Below are 19125 nucleotides of genomic sequence, written 5' to 3'. Positions count from 1 at the left end.
TTGCATAAGGAAATTAGGTTGACATTGCTATTTCATCATCTGCAGTGTTCCTTTTCTTTAATGATTTTTTTTTCCCCTCAAGGAAAAAGTCTGTCTGTATGTGTGTGTTGAGGAACAGAATTTTCTTTCTGATCGATCTTTAGTCTCTTCCATCAAAGGTATAACCACATAGGTGTTGCCTATAATCTGTTGTCCAAACTGAATCACTAAAGGTAGCTTTTATCATCACTGGGAAATGCAAAGAGTTAAATCACATTATTTTGTGGTACAGGTGGATTTTTTGCCAGTCAGGAAAATGTGCTATTTGTAGTTCTCCACTTTTCCAGTGGCCATCTAGATATAGAGAATCCCTGTGACGGTGGAATAGTCTTCCATGTAGTCAGAAATATGCTGTAATTCAGCACTGATTGTGCATTATACCTTCTTCAGTTATATATTTGAAATACGTATTTTAGACCATTTACCAGCTTTTTTCTTGGCACGTGGTGCAAGTGCTACTGTTGAATTTATGGAGTCACCTAAACTAAATTACATTCAGTGGAAATAATTCAGCTGTTGGTAACAACAGTTTTGAACACTAATGTTGATAGGTTGTATGAAATTCTTCTCTGTGTAAATCTGTGTTCAGCTCTTATAAACTTAATTTTGACATTATTACCTCAAAATGTAATGAAATACATAAAAAACCAAAGGGGAATTCTGCACGGGGTTTCCGAGCAGTGTCCCAAAGAGATTTTTGCACTGGTGCCGTGAGTATGTTTTGTAAGATTTGGTCAACTTGGGGAAGAAATTGCAAGAGCTGGTATGCTTGGAGTTCTTGGACTTCGTTTAGTATCATTAATACTGTACTTTTTAAAAAAAATCTTCCTTTGAAACCACTCATTTAATGGAAATATACTGAAAGCCAGATACTCAAACAGAAAATTCTGAGGAAGGTAAACTGCTGTGTATGCTTCTGGAAACAGAAAGAGGTGTTTTTAGTATTTGATCACTTAGTATTTTTAAGAAGCACACATACTTCTAGACGAGCATATGCAGAAATACTTTGGTTTTTATTAGCCTGGGGAAAAAAAAACGGTTTTGGTGAAAGTGGAATCCTGAATGTCCTAGAGATGGGGCAGAACATCTAACCTAGGGCAAGCTGAAGACCTTGAGGGCTGATTAAAGAAACATTCTGAAGACAAAGCTATTCTTAATATAGCATAAGCCTTGGAGAAGACTTAATATAATATAAACTATTGAAAAGACTATTGTAAAAAACCAGGCATTTGCTAAATATAACATTGATTTAAACTAACATTGAGGAACAGATTGCAATTTCCTTTATATGGTATTGGGTTGACTTCCTGTAAGACCTTCCAATTATTATTTCCTTTCAAAGGGAGAAATACATTTTTACAGAAACCGACTGGCTCTCAGAGAAGTTTTGGATTTAGTCAGTAAAGTGATATCCAGATGTGGATGCCATAATGCATGATTTTGATATTAATTAAAATTCCTGACTGTCTTTGCTAGCTAAAGATTTCTAAGTTGTTGTTATTCCACAATTGTGTCTATCTCCCTAATAATTTTTTTATATTCTCTTAAACCTTAGTGAAAAAGAATATATGAAACTTCTAAGAACATTTTGCTTCTTTTGAAAAGCTAAAAACCCAATCTGAGCAACCCTTGTTGGCTTCAGATGGCCTCAGTTTGGGTCCGTTTGGGACAAATGCTTAAAGTACTTGGCATTCTGTATCATACAGTGACTTGTCTGGCCTAAGGGCAAGTCAAAGTTTGAGCCGTCAGAGTCATAAAATCAGGATAAAATTTTGGCTCATCACATTCCTTTCTTGTGGCTTATAAAGTAACCAGTTTGGATGCCATCGAGTTGCAATGTCTAATAGCAAAGACCTAAGGAGCCATGGTCTGACAAGGCGTTGAACAACTGACTCCTGTCGCTGCCTTTTCGCTGCTGTTGGGCTTGAGCCTGCTGGGATTACGACGGTGTTGACACAGAGGGTGAGCCCAAAAGCACAGCTTGCCATTCAGTGCTGCGTAGATATCTTTGCTTTGAACTTACCAGGACTTGAATTCTTTGGAGCAGAGTACAAGGACACTGCAATTGGCCTGGCATGGGGCAAATCCAGCAAAGCTTACCTGGTCTCTGTGCCATGTCCCTCCTGTAACAGGCTGACACTTCAAAGATCAGGAACCATTGGTTTAGGCCATAGGATTAGTCGAGAGCACAATTTTATTAATGCCCTGCAGAAGCTGTGAAAAGCTGCTTAAATTGCCATGTCTGTTAACCCATGTGATGCTTTAGACCGGGATTTGGAAGGCACCTTCCAGTAAGGGTTTGGATGCTGAACTCTTGAGAATCCCTGTGCAGGAGCTGCGTTGGTCGTTGAAGTGTAGTGTAAACTTATTAAGGCTAAATTTAAGCTAGCTTTCTTGCACCCCGATAGCAATCTAGCCACAACAACACAGGGCTCAATACAGTCAAATGGTCAGAGCATTTACCTAACGCTGCTGCGTTTGGCAGTGGCTACTGGCTGGACTCAGCGCTAACATAAAGCTGATTGCATTGTAGAGGTACCTTGAGGTTATTTATTAAATCCCTGCCTTAGGTTTTTTTTTGTGAAATCCTTTTGGATTATGGGATTGAAAGTGCAAAACAGTTCCTGGGATTGGAACATTGGAACTCCAAAACATGTTCAGAGCATTTTAATGTAGAAGTTGATGGCCAAGTGGGGACTCCACATCAAAAAAAACTAGATTCTGGAAAGAAATGGATGATGGATAGCATGCAGTGACAAACCCACAACAAAAAAGGGAGAAAATGATGCTTTTTTGCCAGAGGAACCACATTTGTCGTTTGGCTCATATTACAGATTCTAGGATTCTGTTATATCCCCTGAATTAACACCAAAATTTCATTAGCAAAACATGGTTTGAAGATGACATATTTCAACACTTTGTGTGTCAGCCAGCTTATGATCAGATTAATTCTGTTAATAAAAAAGACTTAAAAGATTTCTAGGAAAGAATGTCATATAATGATGTTCCCCTTCATGTGAAAATTTTGAAACAGTTGTCTGTCTTTGTTATGTTTAAAAATGTTGAGAGGGAAAAAAATCAAAAGTATATTTTATAGCCGTAGTGGAACAAAGGAGAAAACTTCTGCTTTTAAATTGGCTGGACCTATGTGGGCATTGACTATTCTCAACGGCATCATATATTTGTTAGATGCTGTCATATCTTGGAGCAAAAAGATAATTTCCTCTATGCAAAGGTTGGACTGAGGGTTTTACCAACACAGTGAAGTTTCTCAATGCAACTATAACGGGATACTTACTCTGCTGTAGTTATGCTTGAGTCAGTCCTTGTGTGGGGTACTCTGTTTCTTTTTATTCTGGAATACTGTTTCCACACGGCTGGGTTTACAGTGGTATCGCTCTATTTAGGCATGTCATGCCAGCAAATTGCCCCATAAAGAGAGCGCGTGGTCGCTTGGGCTTGGCGGCTGGAGCAGCCACGTGCCGCCCAGCCCTCCGGTGTGCCTGTGTCCTGCTGCGCCAGGGCCACATGCCTGGCCGCGTGTCCTCCTTGTCTGATTGGCATAATCCCCCTCCCTTTCGTGTTTGGCTCCTGCTAAAAGTAAAACAAATTATTTTAAACCCCAGGATGTTTTAAAGCATTCAGAACATTTCTTTAAGAGCACCTCATACCTTTGTTTCCAGAAAAGTAGTTGTCAAAATATACTGATGGTACTTAAAAATGTCTCTAAAACGCAGCGTATCAGAACAACTGCAGTTTTAAAAATTTTGTGAACAAGCTAACTTTGCGTGTAGTTATATTTCATTATCAACTGTGTTTATTAGCAAATCCCACTTGTAATTGCAAATAATATTTTGTATTAAAAGAAAAAGCACGTCAGAGCTATGGGAACATTAACTGAGTGACTGTAGTCCTGCAGAAGTATTTAGTCTATTGTCCTCAGAATACCTTTTGGAATACCACCACTGTACTCTGCAGTAGCCGGTGCTGGGTTTAGTAAGAAATAAATAATTCTAATTTGTTGGTTTAAAAGTCCCAAGCAAAGCTAACTCTCAGTGTTTTAGGTGTCCATATTAGTGCTTATTAAGGGAGGAGAGGCATCAGAGAGCTTACAACCTAAACTGACCTGCTCTGGAGTACAGAGAAGAAGCCTTTTTGGTCCTGTCTTACAAATGAGACACTGGAGGGTAGAGCCTTGACTTTGTCCAAGGTTTGTGGCAAAGATAGAAATGAACTCCGGACTCCTGAGCTCCGGATCCGTGCATCAGTCAGTGCATTGGCCCTTCTGCAAGAACAGTGTCAGGATCCAAACAGTAACAAAACCTTAGAGTGATTCTGGAAATGAGATCACCCAGTGTTAAAACCACATCTAACAAGTACATTGCAGTCTCGTCAGACCCTTTTGAGAAAGCTGGGCCAGTTTAGTTCTTTACCTTTTTGTTAAGGCTGCTGACAAGTTTCCAAGCCGTGGCAAATAAAAGGGGAACGATTTACATGTTCAGCATTTTCTTTGTGTTTACAGCAGAAAGACTCTAATGACTGGTTGTTCAGAAGACTACGGGCATGTGTAACTGATAGCACTGAGGACATTAATTAGGAAAAAGAACCTGTAAGCTTAGTGTAAACTAAAAACGAAACCCTAAAACTTAGGGTAAAGTGAAGACATATTATTTTAAGACAATTATTTTGTTAAGTGAGTCTTGACTTGCTCTCTGCTCCAGCATGCATTGATGCAATCGGGTTAGCCGTTACAATCTAGACTACTGTTGAATAGCTGCGTTAGAAACTTTTGCTAATAAGATCCACATTATTTATAAGCTTTTTTTATACTTTATTGTATTTTTTTATTTAAACTTGGCTGAAGGTGTTTGGTTTTATTTTAGCTAACAGTGCCTGTAAAAAGGAGGTCAGCTTTTCACTGGTGAAGCTGACACTGACTCATGTCTTATAAGACATCTGGTCAGAACGTGGATTACTGATTGTGATGGTTTGATGGCCACAGACATGCCAAATTCTGTCAGTCATTGAAGATCTTCAGAGATGTGTATGTCACAAAATTCGCCAGAGGGATCTCAAATCCATCTAATTGGTTTTGTGGCTAGGCATTATCATGGTAAACTATTTGGCATGGTGAAATAAAGGTTTTTAAGGGACCCTCTTTATGTTAAATACAGGGAGTCATTTTTCATGGATCTCTCTGTCGCTGACTTTAGTCTAATAACTCTGCAGTGTCTTTTATTAGCGGGGAATTACAAGGCACAAACATTTGTACCTTAGCATTGTAGAGCAGTCATTAAAATTTACCAGGCAAATAACATTATCTTGCTCATAATTTCCTATATTCTGTTTGATCAGCAGAGGAAATCATGTCTTCCAAAAGGATAGGTAAATGAAATCTGCAGGGCTTTTATGGTTTTGCTTTCCCTTTTACATGGGGTCCAAACTCTGAGGCACCTGTTTTTTCACAGTCTTTGTTTATATGAATGCTAGTTTCACCCAAATCCAGTCTGTTAGAGAAATGAGGGTTAGCCCCGAGCTTATCGACTGTTGCTCATGCTCTGTCTCTTGATCCCATTCCATGGTTTTCTTTGGAAGGCTGTATTGACACAGTCATTATAAATGGTAATAAAAATAGGCTTATTTTTGTGTTAAGGTTAAACAGTTGTTAATCACAGCTGAAACTCTGATTTTAAAAAGTCTTCTTTTCATAATCATATCTCTTTTTCTGTTGCCACAGAAATTATTTCATTGTCTGAAGCATAGTACCTTCTCTTCAAAATTACAGGGTTTCAGATGTTTGGCCAGTCAGGCAATGCGAGTGGCTGAGCATCTGCAAGTACTTTATAATATCTTTGACATGCTTTGTGAGACAAAGAATTGAGTCATCTTTTTTCTCCTGCAGCAAGCTTTGCACTCTGGCATTTTTTCTTGACTTTTCATGTCTCAACACATTGAAGAACTTAACATGGCCAACAGCAAAATCATACTTACAAGTTTTATAAAAGACTAGAACTAGTGCTTTCCTAGCCCTCCGAACTGCAGTCCAGTTTTATCCAGCAGGTTTACAAGTTTGTATTTTTACTTTTTCTTACGTTATCATTGTTGTCCTCAGTATTTTGCTTTCCCTCCATAAGGCACTTTGCTGCATGAAGTCCTTTTTATTCTTTTTTAGCCCTAGAAGGGATGCCACCTTACATCTACCAGTCTCCGAATTATGGATTAAAGATTCCATAAATGCATAACAAAATATAAAGTCTTATATAGCTAAGCTATCGGTTTCTTTTAATGAGGTGGTCTACACTAATTTTACACTGGAAAAATAGTGAAAGGAGTTCAAAACAAACCATAAAATTCACTGCTTTTAACTGACAAGACAGGAGTAATAACACTGAATGGGGTCCTAGGTGATTAGAAAGGTACAGAGAAAACACTTTCATTGGTAAGTCTTAAGTAGTACTGACTTAAGCCTACACAGCTAATAAAGGCAGGCAATGTTTATAACTATGATACAAGGAAATGAAAATCAGCTTTTTTAAGGCTGCTGTGATGGTTACAGTGTTCTGTTGCGTTTCAAAGATGTTTTATTCTCCAAAGAGCACAGGGACTTTTATGTGGAGGAGAAAGTGGTGCTTAGAAAGACAGAGCTGGGGGGATACCCAGTAGTTAGGAGGCAGATTACCTGGGAGGAAGAGCCTGTGCTTAAAAGCCTGGGACTTCACTGGAGAGGGAAAAAAAAAAAAAGATAAAGATAAAAACAAGTGTCTAACGTACTCCAAACACAGGGCATCTGTAAAACAGTCTGTGCACAGGACTGTGTAGACTTTCCAAGGGCTGTTCTTTGTTCCAGTTCCAGTGAGTTCCTGGAACGCAGCCTCCTTCCCTGCTCCTGGAACAGCCTTGACTGCAGGGCTTCTCCAGCCGTGTAGGTGGAAACACAATATGTGTGAACTATATATTCAACCAACAAAAGATTGCTGGAGAAAACGACATCTTCAAAGCAAACCTTCCGTAGTCCACAAACATTTATTACTCTGTAGTAAAGATTTTTAAATCCTGGCACAGTAACACAACTGCAGGGTTTGGCAAATAGAGGTTTGGGGATATAGACCTGGTCTACTTATCAACGTGTATTTCCCTCAGATATCTTTCTTATGGTGTGGCTGATCCCAGGACGAGCCGAAGTAGCACCAGATTGCATTGGCTGATTCCAGCATGCCTACACAATTTCCAGTATTTGTGTAAATATTTTTTTGCAAAACTGTATGTTTTAATATACGTTGCTTTTGGTTTTTTACTAATTATGGTGCTGGCTGCTCCAGGGATATCAGCAGGAGAGAGTCACCGAGGATTTCAGCTTTATGCATTAAAATGCTCTTGCCAAAATTTGTGTTGACTTTAGAAATCTTCGGATTCCATTTAGAATTTTCTGCTGGCTCTCCACCTTTGCATGTAACTGAATCTCAAGCAGATCAAATATCAGAGTGTTTTTTAAAAAATGACTGGCAAACACTTTTGAATGGCAGATCACACTGAAGTAGAAATATCTTTGCTAAACTTACCGTTTTGATAATAGTTGGGCTTTTCTTAAGCGTAACAAGAGAACCTGGTGAATCGGATACCTGCACAGGGTAACTATTTACCAATATTTGAAGTCAGGGTATTAAAATCAGGTGGTCAGTACAACTCTTAGAGTTTTTAGAAGGCATTGCCTTCATTTTCTCTAAATAGAGTGTTTTTTTCCATATAAAATGAAAATACCTATTGTCTCCTTAGCATTAAAGGATTAGTTATAAAGAACTACTAAAGGAAAGAAGCTAAAGCTGCCATATTTCTGCCACTTTCTTGCATCAGTGGAGTTGAGAATAAAGGAACTTTCCAAGTTTCAGTACTGTACTTGAAAAGGAAAAAAGTATGCGGCAACTTTTATCTGTGTATTCAGTAGATCAGATGGCAAACTCACCCAGACAGCCTAGCAGGGGAGCAGCTTCTGCTTTTCTCAGTCAGCCCTGAGTGGTGTGAAGCAGCACCAAGTACAACATCAAAAGATACAAATATGCATCGAGTGTGAAGTTTGGGTTTTTCAAAACATCTGTCTAATTAGCACAACTTATATATTTGTGAGTTTTAGCTCTGACTTCTCACAGTTTCATGCTCAGCAGAAGTGGCTTTTTCATCTAACAAATTTCTGTAGGAGGTTAAACCTACAAACACTGTCACCAAACCTGACCCTTCAGATCCTTGATATAAACCTATCCTGTTTCCTTCTAGCATCAATCGTCTTATTGTGCTCAGCAAGAAAATGTGAGATGTAGCTGTTAGCCAAATTTTTTCTAGAAGAACAAGATCATTTTAATTGAATGTTATTATCAGCCAGTTCTTGTGGTTTGACATGGATTCAAAATGAGGCAGTTCATCTGCTTAAAGAATGCGTAGGCACTAATATAATAACCTCAGTAAGTTTTCGGATGCCTCCATCCTGAGGGAAATTGGTTTGACTTGCCCTTCAGTGGAAATTTTGTGTACTATTGGCAGCCAAAATAGCACTAGACTCCAGAAACAGAATAAAATTCTATTCCTGTATGTTGTACTTTGCCCCTTTTCCCATTAAAATTTGTATTGTAAACATTTTCAGTTAGGCCCAATTCGCCTTGTTGCCTTGCAGTTCAAGGAAACTCCCTCTGTGTGTTCTTATAGTACACGTGTATACAAGAAGGTGAAAAACTAAGTTTTATTGAAAATATACATTATTCTCTGAGCATTTTGCACATGGATTCTGCACTTAATATGCCTACTCAATCTTGCACTGGAATTTGGGATGCCTTCCCTAGGAATGGTTTATTGGTGCTTCATGCGCCACCTACGCTGTGTTGATTCTCTTCACTGATGAACAGGATATGTTATACTCAGTGTTTTATTTGTTGATCCTTGAAAACATGCATGAAGACGACTGGGGGCTTGAGGCTGAAGCTCACAGGGAACCTCAAGGCTGAAGCTTTCTCTTAAGCTCTTCTGTGCAGGCATCGATAGTTTTGTATCTTTGGCCTCCTCAGAAAGCCCAAGGTCCTACAGTGAGGAGGCTGTTCTACGGAGCAAAAAGGGTTCACCTGTTTTCTTCTTCAGGGGTCCGTCTATTAAATTTATTCTTAGGAAACTGAAATAAGTGTTGCCTACAGGATAAAATTTAGGACTGTAAATGAGCTTCTTGGCAACGTCCCCTTTGAAACTGCCAGATAATCGAGGACTGGAAGAGCAGTAAAGCAGAGATTAGTCAAGCACAACAAAAGCCTTGCTCCTCTGACACAACCACTTTTTAACTTCTTCTGTTATTAAAACCGTCTCTGCTTATTTTTAGTTCAAGCTTTCACAGCACTGAAGTCAATAACTTCAATTGAGTCAATATGTTAACAATTATGAAAGCAAATCCTTCAGCGCTGATGCACATTCATGTATGAATCTAACCCCTGATACAACACAGTTATCTGCAGTAGTGGTGAAGATACCTGTTGGAACTGCCTTCGCTGGCTTGGCCAAGCGACCAGGAGACCCAAAATTTGTATTTCTAATGTTGAATATGTCTCCTGCATTTGGCACTTCAGTGGAAACCCCAGATTGCCAATTATGAAGAACTCATTAACATCTGCTGAAGTTCAAAGCAAAAAGGCCAGTACCTCGCAGGTCAGGGCAGCTCTTTTAATGGTTCCTGCTTTGCCTCCAGCAGCAGCTCATCTCCAGAACCTGTTTATTTTTCTGCCAGGACTGTTGGCAGGTGAATAGAGTCACATTGGATCACCTCACGAGTATTTTAATGCTGGAAACCTCTGCCCTGAATATGCCATTTTCCTGGCCTAGCATGGCATGAGATCATGGGTTTCAAACCTGTCCACGTTGGCCTTAGAAGACAAACATGCAATGCCCCATTCACTTCCTTTTTGAGATCTGCCATAAAGTCACAGCTTAAGTTTGCGCTGGGGTTTGTTCTCCTACAGGTTAGACCATCGCAAAGGAGTAACTCTTGCTGTGTGGGGAGGAAGGAGAGCATCACTCGATCATGTCCTGAAAACAAATCGGATCATTTGTGAAACAAAAATGAATGAATGGAAGTTCTTCTAGAACTGGACCAGGAGAAAACAAAACAGTCCCTTTTCCTTGGAAATAATTAGTTAGGACGTGTCAGCACCAAAGCTTCGTGCAGATACACTGTGATTTAGGAAAGCACAGCATTTGCCCTCTTGCCAAATGGGCAGCAGTGCTAGTCCAGAATTTATCCGGGCTCCTGAGACTCACTGTCTCCGGAGTGCAACATTTTAATTTCAATAGAATGTCATACTAGCTCTCTAGAGCTAGAACTGTGGAAAAGATGTTAAAGCCCAAAGTGCTGTAATGGTTTTCCCTTGTATTTTTTACATGACTGCTCAGGGACTGCCATGGGTGCCCATATGTGGAACCACAGTCCAGCTTGGCCCTTTCATTCCTGTTGCCAGTGTGACTCCCTTCTCAGTCAGCATCCACCCTTCCACCACCAGGATCCGACTTGGAAGAGACACGGGAAGAGGATGTGCGTGTTCAGGGAGGGGTGATGCCTGCAGGCGAGTGTCCGATCCGTTGCAGTCTCCGTGCTGCTGTGCTCTCCAAGTTAGTTATGTAAGAGAGGGTGAAAGTACAAACTAAACATGAAAAGTGAGTGAGTTTGCTTACTGAGAAGCTTGGGAGTGGCAGAACGAAACTGTATAAATAAAAATTCAGTCTACCAAATGTTAGATACCTGCAGGAGCACCTGCACAATTGGACCAAACCAGGACTCTGCAGGCAGCTTGCAGGAAAAATCTAAGGCATGTATTGGCTATGACTGTATTCAAATTCCTTATATTTTTGTTCCTAATGTTAATATCATCCATATCCTTTACAGTGTTGCATTTGTAATTCAGCAAGGTAAAACAGCGATTACTGAAGACTATACAACAATTTGAATCATATCAGTGGATTTTAATTGTCTGCATACCTGGAAACACCTCTGACCACAGCTGTGCTCTGAGCTCCAAGGAGCAACTCATACCTGATGTGTTGTTTTCTTCCTCCTACCAGAATAACACATACCTTCTACTTACACTTGTGTGAATCCAAAAAGCAAGGAGGACACCGGGAAATGTGAAGTGGTTGATGGGCAAAGAATACAGTGAGGTCTTTGCCATCACTGTTAACATTTATACTTGCCGTAAGCATTTACGTGCTGCTTTTTCCTTTCTACTGTCCTCTACCAGGTCTCCGCTCCATCCTGAATCGTATGGAAATGTGCATTTGCAAGTCAAGTTTGGCATTGCTGCGGACTCATTTGCTAGCACCTGTCTCTAATGATCCAGCCTTCGTGGCGTATGTGAGAAGGCTGATGTCCCTTCTCTCTCTTTAACTTGCTGTTTGCGAAACCTGCCTCTGCAGAGGACAAGCTTATTTGTGCTTCCTTATCAGATCCTGAAACAAAATCAAGATTTATGCAACTTTAACAATACTGGAATTCTTAGTTCTTTGACACTGCACTATATATTGTTTTTCCTGCAGTTTATGTCTCATTTGTGATAAGGAAAAGTTTTTGAGTGTGCATAAAGTAGCTGGAAAGCTCTGCTCTTTGTGCTGCACAGGTCTAATGAGAGACGTTAGTGTGTAGCTGCACAAATGAGAAACCGGTGGTGCTTTAGAACTTGATCTGTTTTCTGTTATTTTTAATGCTTTTGCATTTTAAAAATGTCATCCATATAAGAATATTTGGAACTACTTACATATAAAAAAAATAAGAGAAAATGAAAAGAGCCTGCCTTGCTTTTAGATGTGCCAAACAGGTTTGGCAGTCATTTGCTTAGCATTGATCAAGCGCTGCTCAGCCGGTCAAACCCTCGTAGCATTTTCTACCTGTGCAGAAACATTCGCACCAAGCCTTTCTGAAGTCAGAAGATGCCAGCTGGGTTATTTTTCTTGTTCAGACCATTTTGGATGATTTGACACTTGTCATTCAAAAGCTTGAAAATCCTGTAGAAAATAAACCGCAAAGATTGTTTTGGCTCAAGGAAAACAGAAGTGGCTGTGCTGGGTCAGGCTGGAGTCCTGCTGGCTCCATTTTCTGGGATGTGGTGTCTGGTAACAGATGCCCAGGAAAGAGTATAAGAACAGGCTGAAGGTTTAGGGACACTTCTTCCATATACTGTCATCACTCACGGTGGTCTGAGGCAAAACATCCCCCACTGTACGGTTTCTGTGATTGGTGTACCTGTTGGGAGTATTTTAACTGTCTTGACATCACCCTGTGGGAGCTTCTTAGAAGAAAAAGCAGAGGGATATCTTGGGGATGCTGGTGAGGTTCACAAGTAACTCAACAAAAACTTCTGCTGTGTGGCACTGAGGTCCTCTCCTGTCTGCATTTCCACGTGGCTTTTCTGCCGTAGCAGAAAGATGCACTAACTGAATTAGCACTGTCTTTCAGCCAGCATTCATTCAAAAAAGACCAAAAAATATCAAAACTCCATTGAAATCAGATCTGCTTTGTCACAACTGTGATAAGAGCTCTTGACATTCCACGGAACTGTATCTGAGAGACAGCAATAGCGTTGGCAATCGTTTTTCTCCTTCTCATCCTCTTCCTAGTTTACCTGTATGTAAATTACACCTAATTTGTTACCTGTATTGGTGAAATTATCAGCGTCAAAAGATCAAATGTAGGACATTTGTTTTAAGTGCAGCCAAGCAGTTTCCTGTTGCAGTGATGCTCCTGTCAGGGGTCTCTACTGGGCAATTCTCAGCCTGATCTTACCAGGGCTGGCTTGGAGGGGCACAGACCTGCTGGAAGTTTGCAGACCAAGATCATCCAACATGCATCGGTAGTCAGCTATGCAGCCAGTGTGGCTTTTAAGGGAAGCACGGCCAATAAATTTAAGCTAAACAAGTGCTTAATTTTTTTATTGATGATTCCAGTTTAGCAAAAAAGATTACTTTAGAGCTAAAGAAATAGGGTGGTGGGTACTCCTAGAAATAAGTTATGCAGGAATTAGAGTAAAATGTTTTGAACAGTAAGCTAGCAGAAATATTTCAATAGGAGCCTGATACTGTTCTTTGCTACGTGTGTACATGTCTATTTAAAATATTCTATACTAGTATTCTAGAGCTCTAAAATGGAAAGAAAAACTTCTGAAGAGGCCGAAATATATCCTACCCATGTCTAATTTTGAAAAAAATATGAACTTAAAGGATTTTAGAAATGTTTAGAAACATTGGCATTATGACAGCGACTATCTCTGTCATAACGTCATATGATTAACTAGATCAGAAACATTCTGGGACGTTCTGATCAGTTATGTTAATGTGTCTTTTAAAAAGTATAAAGGCAATGCTCTATAAAATAGATACTTGAAAAACAGTTTTCATTTTCCTCAGGCTAGTGAGATTAGAGTTTCGTAATCTGTTTGACCAGCTGCAGAGGACGTTCTTTTTCATTTTTTCTTTTTAAGTAAATGAGCTTCATCTCAACATGATTAAAAAAAAAGAAGGAATCAAGCTTCAAAAATGCTCCGTGTTCACACATACTCTTAAACGGGAGCAAATGCATTATCATGTCTTGTTGCAAATGTAATTGGGTTGGAGGTCATGAAAGACTTTGAATAAAAGAATTTCCAAGTTTCCAAGTGTGCGTCCACCCCATCAAGAATCATCCCTTTTTTGGCTTACAGACATAATTTCAGAAGCTACTACTTTGCTGCCTCACATCCTGCATGTACTGAGTGTGCAGGCACTGTTGAGTCAAGCTCATGCTTGTTCAGTTCAAAAAGCAGCGGTTTGCCTTGCGAGTTAGTGTTGTTGATTAAGGTTACTTTGAAAGGTATAAAGGCATTATTAGATTTCTTTTTTTGTGTGTGTGTATAAGAGAATGTGTGTTATTTTATCTAATGGGGAGAATTCCAGCAATATTGGGCAGTCTGCTAGTTCGTTGCACAAAATTAATAGCTTTTCTTTTGTTCTTACTGGGAATCAGATTAGCCCATTGACTAGAAATATCTATCTGACCCTTTCATATTTACTTTTTAAAAGAGCATAGCAACATGAGATGTTTTGTAAAGCCTGTTAGAAATGTTTATATTTCCAGGTCTTCATGCATCTGTGACAAGGAGTGCATTTTAAGGAGACATTTGTAGAGCACCAGGGGTCTACTGGAACCGCTGGTCTGTCTCCAGGTGTAAAGTTTCTGAACACCCACTTAAAGTGGCAGTTTGGTGATAAACTTAGTTGGGAACGAAGCCCCCGGCGGTGAGAAGATTGCCTTGTTCAGCAAGTGATTGATAAATATGCTTTATCATGAATCAGATGTTCTCTAAATCATCGCAGGAAGTTCTGCTCGAACCCCTGATGTTTGTTTTTGTAGAGCTGTTGGTAAGAATACAGCAAGCAGCAAAACCAGATGTTTTACTAGTTAATTTATATTCACAATAGCAGTTTTTCACTAGCACGGCATATCCATTGATGCAACGTTTTAGACATTCTTACGACCTAGCATCAAAAATTCAAGAAGTTGTCTGAAAACACTGAAGCCAAGATCAGGTCTTCACAGGAAACCTGCTCTGAGAACAGCAGAGTCCTTGCTGTTCCCTTTGATTGCAGAGTGTTTAATAAAAAACAAATTAGGAAATGAAAATTGTCTCGTGGATCAATCAGGCGCAGCAGTTACGCCTGTTCAGCATTATCTGTCAGACATTAACCTGATTGGGAATGTTTTATTTCGTATAATAGTCTCAAAATCAGACTGAAAGGTTGACTTAAAAAATACCTGATGTATTTTGTGTGTGCTCTGAAGCTGATAACAAACTCTGCAGTTCAAGTTTTAATAACCAGGGGGGAGCTAAGAAACTTCAAAAGGTTTGTGATAAATGTTTTTGACAATGCGTCAGCTGAACATTAGGCAGAATCTCGGTAAATCCTCTCATAAGTGGTTTAAAATGGAGTTTTGAACTTTTCCTTCATAAGTGTATTCTTAAGATGTCATGGTATCTTTGGGTTTAAAAGATTCATTTTATCTGGTATATGTGAGCCATTGGTGTTTCTGTCTGCACCTCTGAGAGTGAAAGGGGGGAAAAGTTCAGCAGTTTTCTCCTTTTGGCAACCTCTGCCCCTGCTCTTGACCATGAAGCTCGTGGGGGCTGGAGAAAAGGAAAAGCCAGTTTTAAAGCATACTAACAAAATACTCCAGGTAAATATAGTAAATCTTCCGAGCTGACAAGCTTTCCGAATGACTTCATCGCGACAACCCTAAAATGTCCTGGTAATAGACAAAGCAATGTTTGCACATGGCAGCTGCTTGTTGGCTTTTGTGGTTCATTGAGAAAAGCAGATGAAAGCAAGTTTATTACTGCTCTTTGAACCTTGTCTCCCTCCCTCTCCTCTATCACCTGAGCCACTAAAACCAAAGCAAAACCAATTCCTTCCTTGGCTCCCCCTGAAAAAAATGCCTAACTTTACAGTTTATACTGCTGTTTTCTTTGAATTTTTATCTTAGCAGGACTTGCTCTGACTTATGGCATCCTTTGTGTTTCAAAAGAATGGAGTTTATAGTGCCATGCAGTGGAGCCCTGAGTCAGCAGAATGCTTAGGCCCTTGCCTAATTTTAAACCTACAAATAGCTGTGCTGGTGCTGTCAAGGTGTTTTAGAGATACGTGGTTAAAGGCTTGGCGGAAATATGGTCCTAAAACTTTGGTCAGCTCCACTAGATATTTACAGAAAATGCCAAAAACACACCAATATTTTATAGGAGCAAAGCAGGAAAAAACATGCATGTTGACAATCCTAACAGTGCTCAGGGAATCTCCAAAAGACACCAATCCAGATGAAGGCTGATGTGAAATAGCGTTAAAGGACTGCTCAGGAACTAATGCTGATGATCCACTCAGGAGCCAAAGCGTATAATATGCTGCCAGTCGGACTCTTGCCTGTGAATTGTGAAAAATGAAAATAGTGGAGCATTAGAGCCTACCACACCGTTTGCTTATATGTTTCTTTTATGTAAGTGACCTGCTTTCAAATTTTTTCACTACTACTAGAGGGACTTAATTTTGTTCCTAGTCAAATTATTCCCTTCCTTCCTGAACCCCTTTCGTTCTTGCCACACTCCCTCAGGGGAAGAAATTCTTGTACTTCACAACGGCATCTCCTACTGGCAAATCTCAGAAGCAATATAGACCAGCCCGAAAAAGACCTGCTTGACTTGCTTGAGTGGGCAAAGCCCACAGCTCGGGTGGTTTTGCAAGATCTCCACTCCCATTTTGAAATGTCAGCAAAGTGGGCCAGACTTCCAAATGTGCCCAGTAAATGGCAGTTCAAGTTATTTCAAGTGGGAGTTGATTAATTCTGTGCCTTTGAAAATTACCCCTTTTCTCTGATTCCTGACTGCAGAAACCTTCTTTTCATGGCGATAGCAGAAAATGGGCAACCAGCTCTTTTAGGGACACATTTTAAAAGGTGTTACCATTTGCATTTTCATTGCACGTTGTAATGTCCATGTTGTTCACGTCCACTATTCATGAGATAGTGTTCAGTGGTTAAAATCCTATATTAGGCTTGAAGATTCTCAAATTTGCCGTTCTGTCATTGCGTAGTAGGACACCGTGAAGATTGGTCTTTGAGGACTTCTCTCTTCCCCCAGCCATAAATAGCAGTTAGCAACTTCACCCAGGCAAATAAGTAGAACTGATGGTAAAAAGCTAGGAGGACAGCGGAAGGGAGGTGTTTGAGAGATGTAAACTATTGCTTAAGGTGTTTTAATTTTTGTTCCTGACGACCAATAAAGCATAAATTTTCTGTACAGTCATAATAGTAATTGTAACGTTACCTAAAGGATGGAAGAACAATTTGTGTTATTAAACGACATAACTATTTTCAGTATAAAATAATAGAGAGATTTTCTTTTCTGTTGAAGTAATGTTGGACCCTGTGTATAGGTTGTGGAGAACTTTGTTTGCAAAAACAAAGCTATTGTTTTAACAAAAACCACAGAAATTTTGCCTTTCATATTGAATCAGTAGCATAATGAGTAGTGGAGCAATAGTTCAACATCAAAGGAGACTTCTTGGATATATAGTGTGTTGCAACAACAGCGAAAAAGTTCCCACCAGAAAGGAATTTTGCCATATGTGAACAGCAAACATATGTATTAGGTTAAAACCATAAGATTTCCTTTGCTTTACACCAAAAACAAGAGAGAACTTAAGTACAGAGGTTTTCAAACAGTCGTGTGCTGGAGCGCAGCACAGAGAACAAGCAGTGCCCGAGGTTCGGAGCAGCGTCAGTGGACAAAAGCTCTATGAAAACCCAAAAAGCGTTGAGGATGCACCATCAATTTGGCTCAAACATCAGTATTTCACTTTTTAAAAATATACTTGTTTTGCTGACTCATTGCATTACATCAGTTATCTTCATAGATATATTTTCCCAATTTATTTATAGTAGTAATAAACCCAAATTTACTTATCTCCATAAAATATTTTAGCAAAAATAACGATTATTTTAAAAATACTGAGGTTGATTTTGATGGGATACTTGGCCTGCTTCCTTTGAACAGTTGCATTTGACTCTAAATTGTGAGACCACCTAGTATAAAGAAGTTTTTGCCCAGACAGCCCATGCTTCCAGCTTCGTCGAGAGATAAAGGTACTCAAAACTGAGCATTTTAATGACAGAATTTTAAAACGTCTCCATATATATTTCTGGAACAACATTTGCTTTAATTTTTGTTAACATTCACATAGATTTGCTTTAAAGTTCCATAGCTAGGTTTTCTTCTCATGAGCGGGGAGAGAAAACACATCAATGGGTGTCATTTGAATTTAGAAGGCACTTAAAGAGGGGCCTGTATTCAGAATTATTGTTGGCACATGTTTCGAGGATGTGAAGTGGAAGCCTTTTTCTGTGGGCATTAGTAAGGAGATAATTAAAACTACAGTAGGTAATTATAGTAGCTTTTATTACTGCATCTTTCATTAACTAATTATATTAATTTGGTAACGTTTGAAAAATTGTTTGAAGAAGAAAAGTGCTAACAATTACTACCTTTAGCTGTAGCATTACTCTGCACTGGTCATAAATATTGAGGTCTTTCCTTGATACAGATGCACATCCCTGTGTGCAGAGTTGCTGGTACAGCGATAAGAATTACATGTGTATATCAAAAAATGGCTCTGCCGTTCTCTGGCATAATCTGATCAGGACGAGCAGTGACTTTCCTGCTGACACTTTTTGTTCCAAAGTGAAAATACTTGGGTACTTAACAGTTTTTAGAAGATTTTCCTTTCCTTGTAAGTGTTGCATATTTATTCAACGCTCAGTACCAGAGAGATAAATCATTGTGATCCCAGACTTGCCACTGAGGTGATGGGAGCAGGAATCAAGCCGTCTATTCTCAGAAACACACCAAAAGTAGGAAATTACTTCTGGTTGAGGAAGCAAAGCGTCACACCTTCGTAAATACAGTGTCCTCACAGTGATAATCAATACCAAGTAACTAAAAATAATAATGATTTCTGTTTATGTAATTCTTCATGAACTGAATTATCTTTCAGGGAATCCAACCCTTTTTTTTTTTTAAATATCTTGTGGGTAAAGGATAATCAAATCAGTTTTTATATATTAAACACTAAATCCTTCACATATTCCTATTTCATACTTGCTCCTGTGATTCTTAGAGCTCTTTCTCTTACCAGCTTTTAGCTGATTTAGATTAAGCCCTGTAACTAATGCTAAAAATTTATTCCTGCCTTGAAAAGGGATTTTGTAATGCTGGCATCGTACCTTTTTGTCTCTCGGTGGCTCCTTGTCAAAACAATGCGCTTTACAAGTTGGGTTTTTTTTAAAAAACACAACCCTCTCTCGCAGCCCCAGCCTGGCACCCAGAAGTGAGGCTGAATTCCTCCAGCCTCGTGCATCAACCCAACCTCTCTGCGAGCCGCACGGGCCAGGCTCCGCGCTACCTCCGCATGTGCTGCTCTGCTGCCTCCTAAGTGCTCCAACTTATCATGAGCAGAGCTGGGTTTGAAATGAACTCCATTAAACATTTTGCTGGTGAT

General features: G+C 39.5%; 1 protein-coding gene across 9 annotated transcripts in view; it reads left to right on the top strand.

Annotated features, from left to right (window-relative positions):
• Positions 1 to 19125, top strand: part of CEP112 (centrosomal protein 112) — a 173385-nt gene that overhangs the window by 131878 nt on the left and 22382 nt on the right. Inside the window, exon 25 of one of the 9 annotated variants that reach the window (XM_075111466.1) lies at positions 11298 to 16938. The exons of 7 other annotated variants lie outside the window; for them this stretch is intronic. Coding sequence is in view for 1 of the 2 variants with exons in the window: in XM_075111465.1 (XP_074967566.1) it covers positions 11298 to 11315 (18 nt within the window). In the remaining variant the exon portion in view is untranslated. Of the gene's footprint in view, positions 1 to 11297; positions 16939 to 19125 lie in introns of those variants that run through there. One more of the 9 variants, XM_075111465.1, reaches the window with a different exon arrangement.

The sequence above is a fragment of the Phalacrocorax aristotelis genome, chromosome 16 (genome assembly GCF_949628215.1).
Source record: "Phalacrocorax aristotelis chromosome 16, bGulAri2.1, whole genome shotgun sequence".
NCBI classification, from domain to species: Eukaryota; Metazoa; Chordata; class Aves; order Suliformes; family Phalacrocoracidae; genus Phalacrocorax; species Phalacrocorax aristotelis.
The sequence above is the reverse complement of the archived record's forward strand: the minus strand, read 5'-3'. Positions and strand labels throughout refer to the sequence as shown.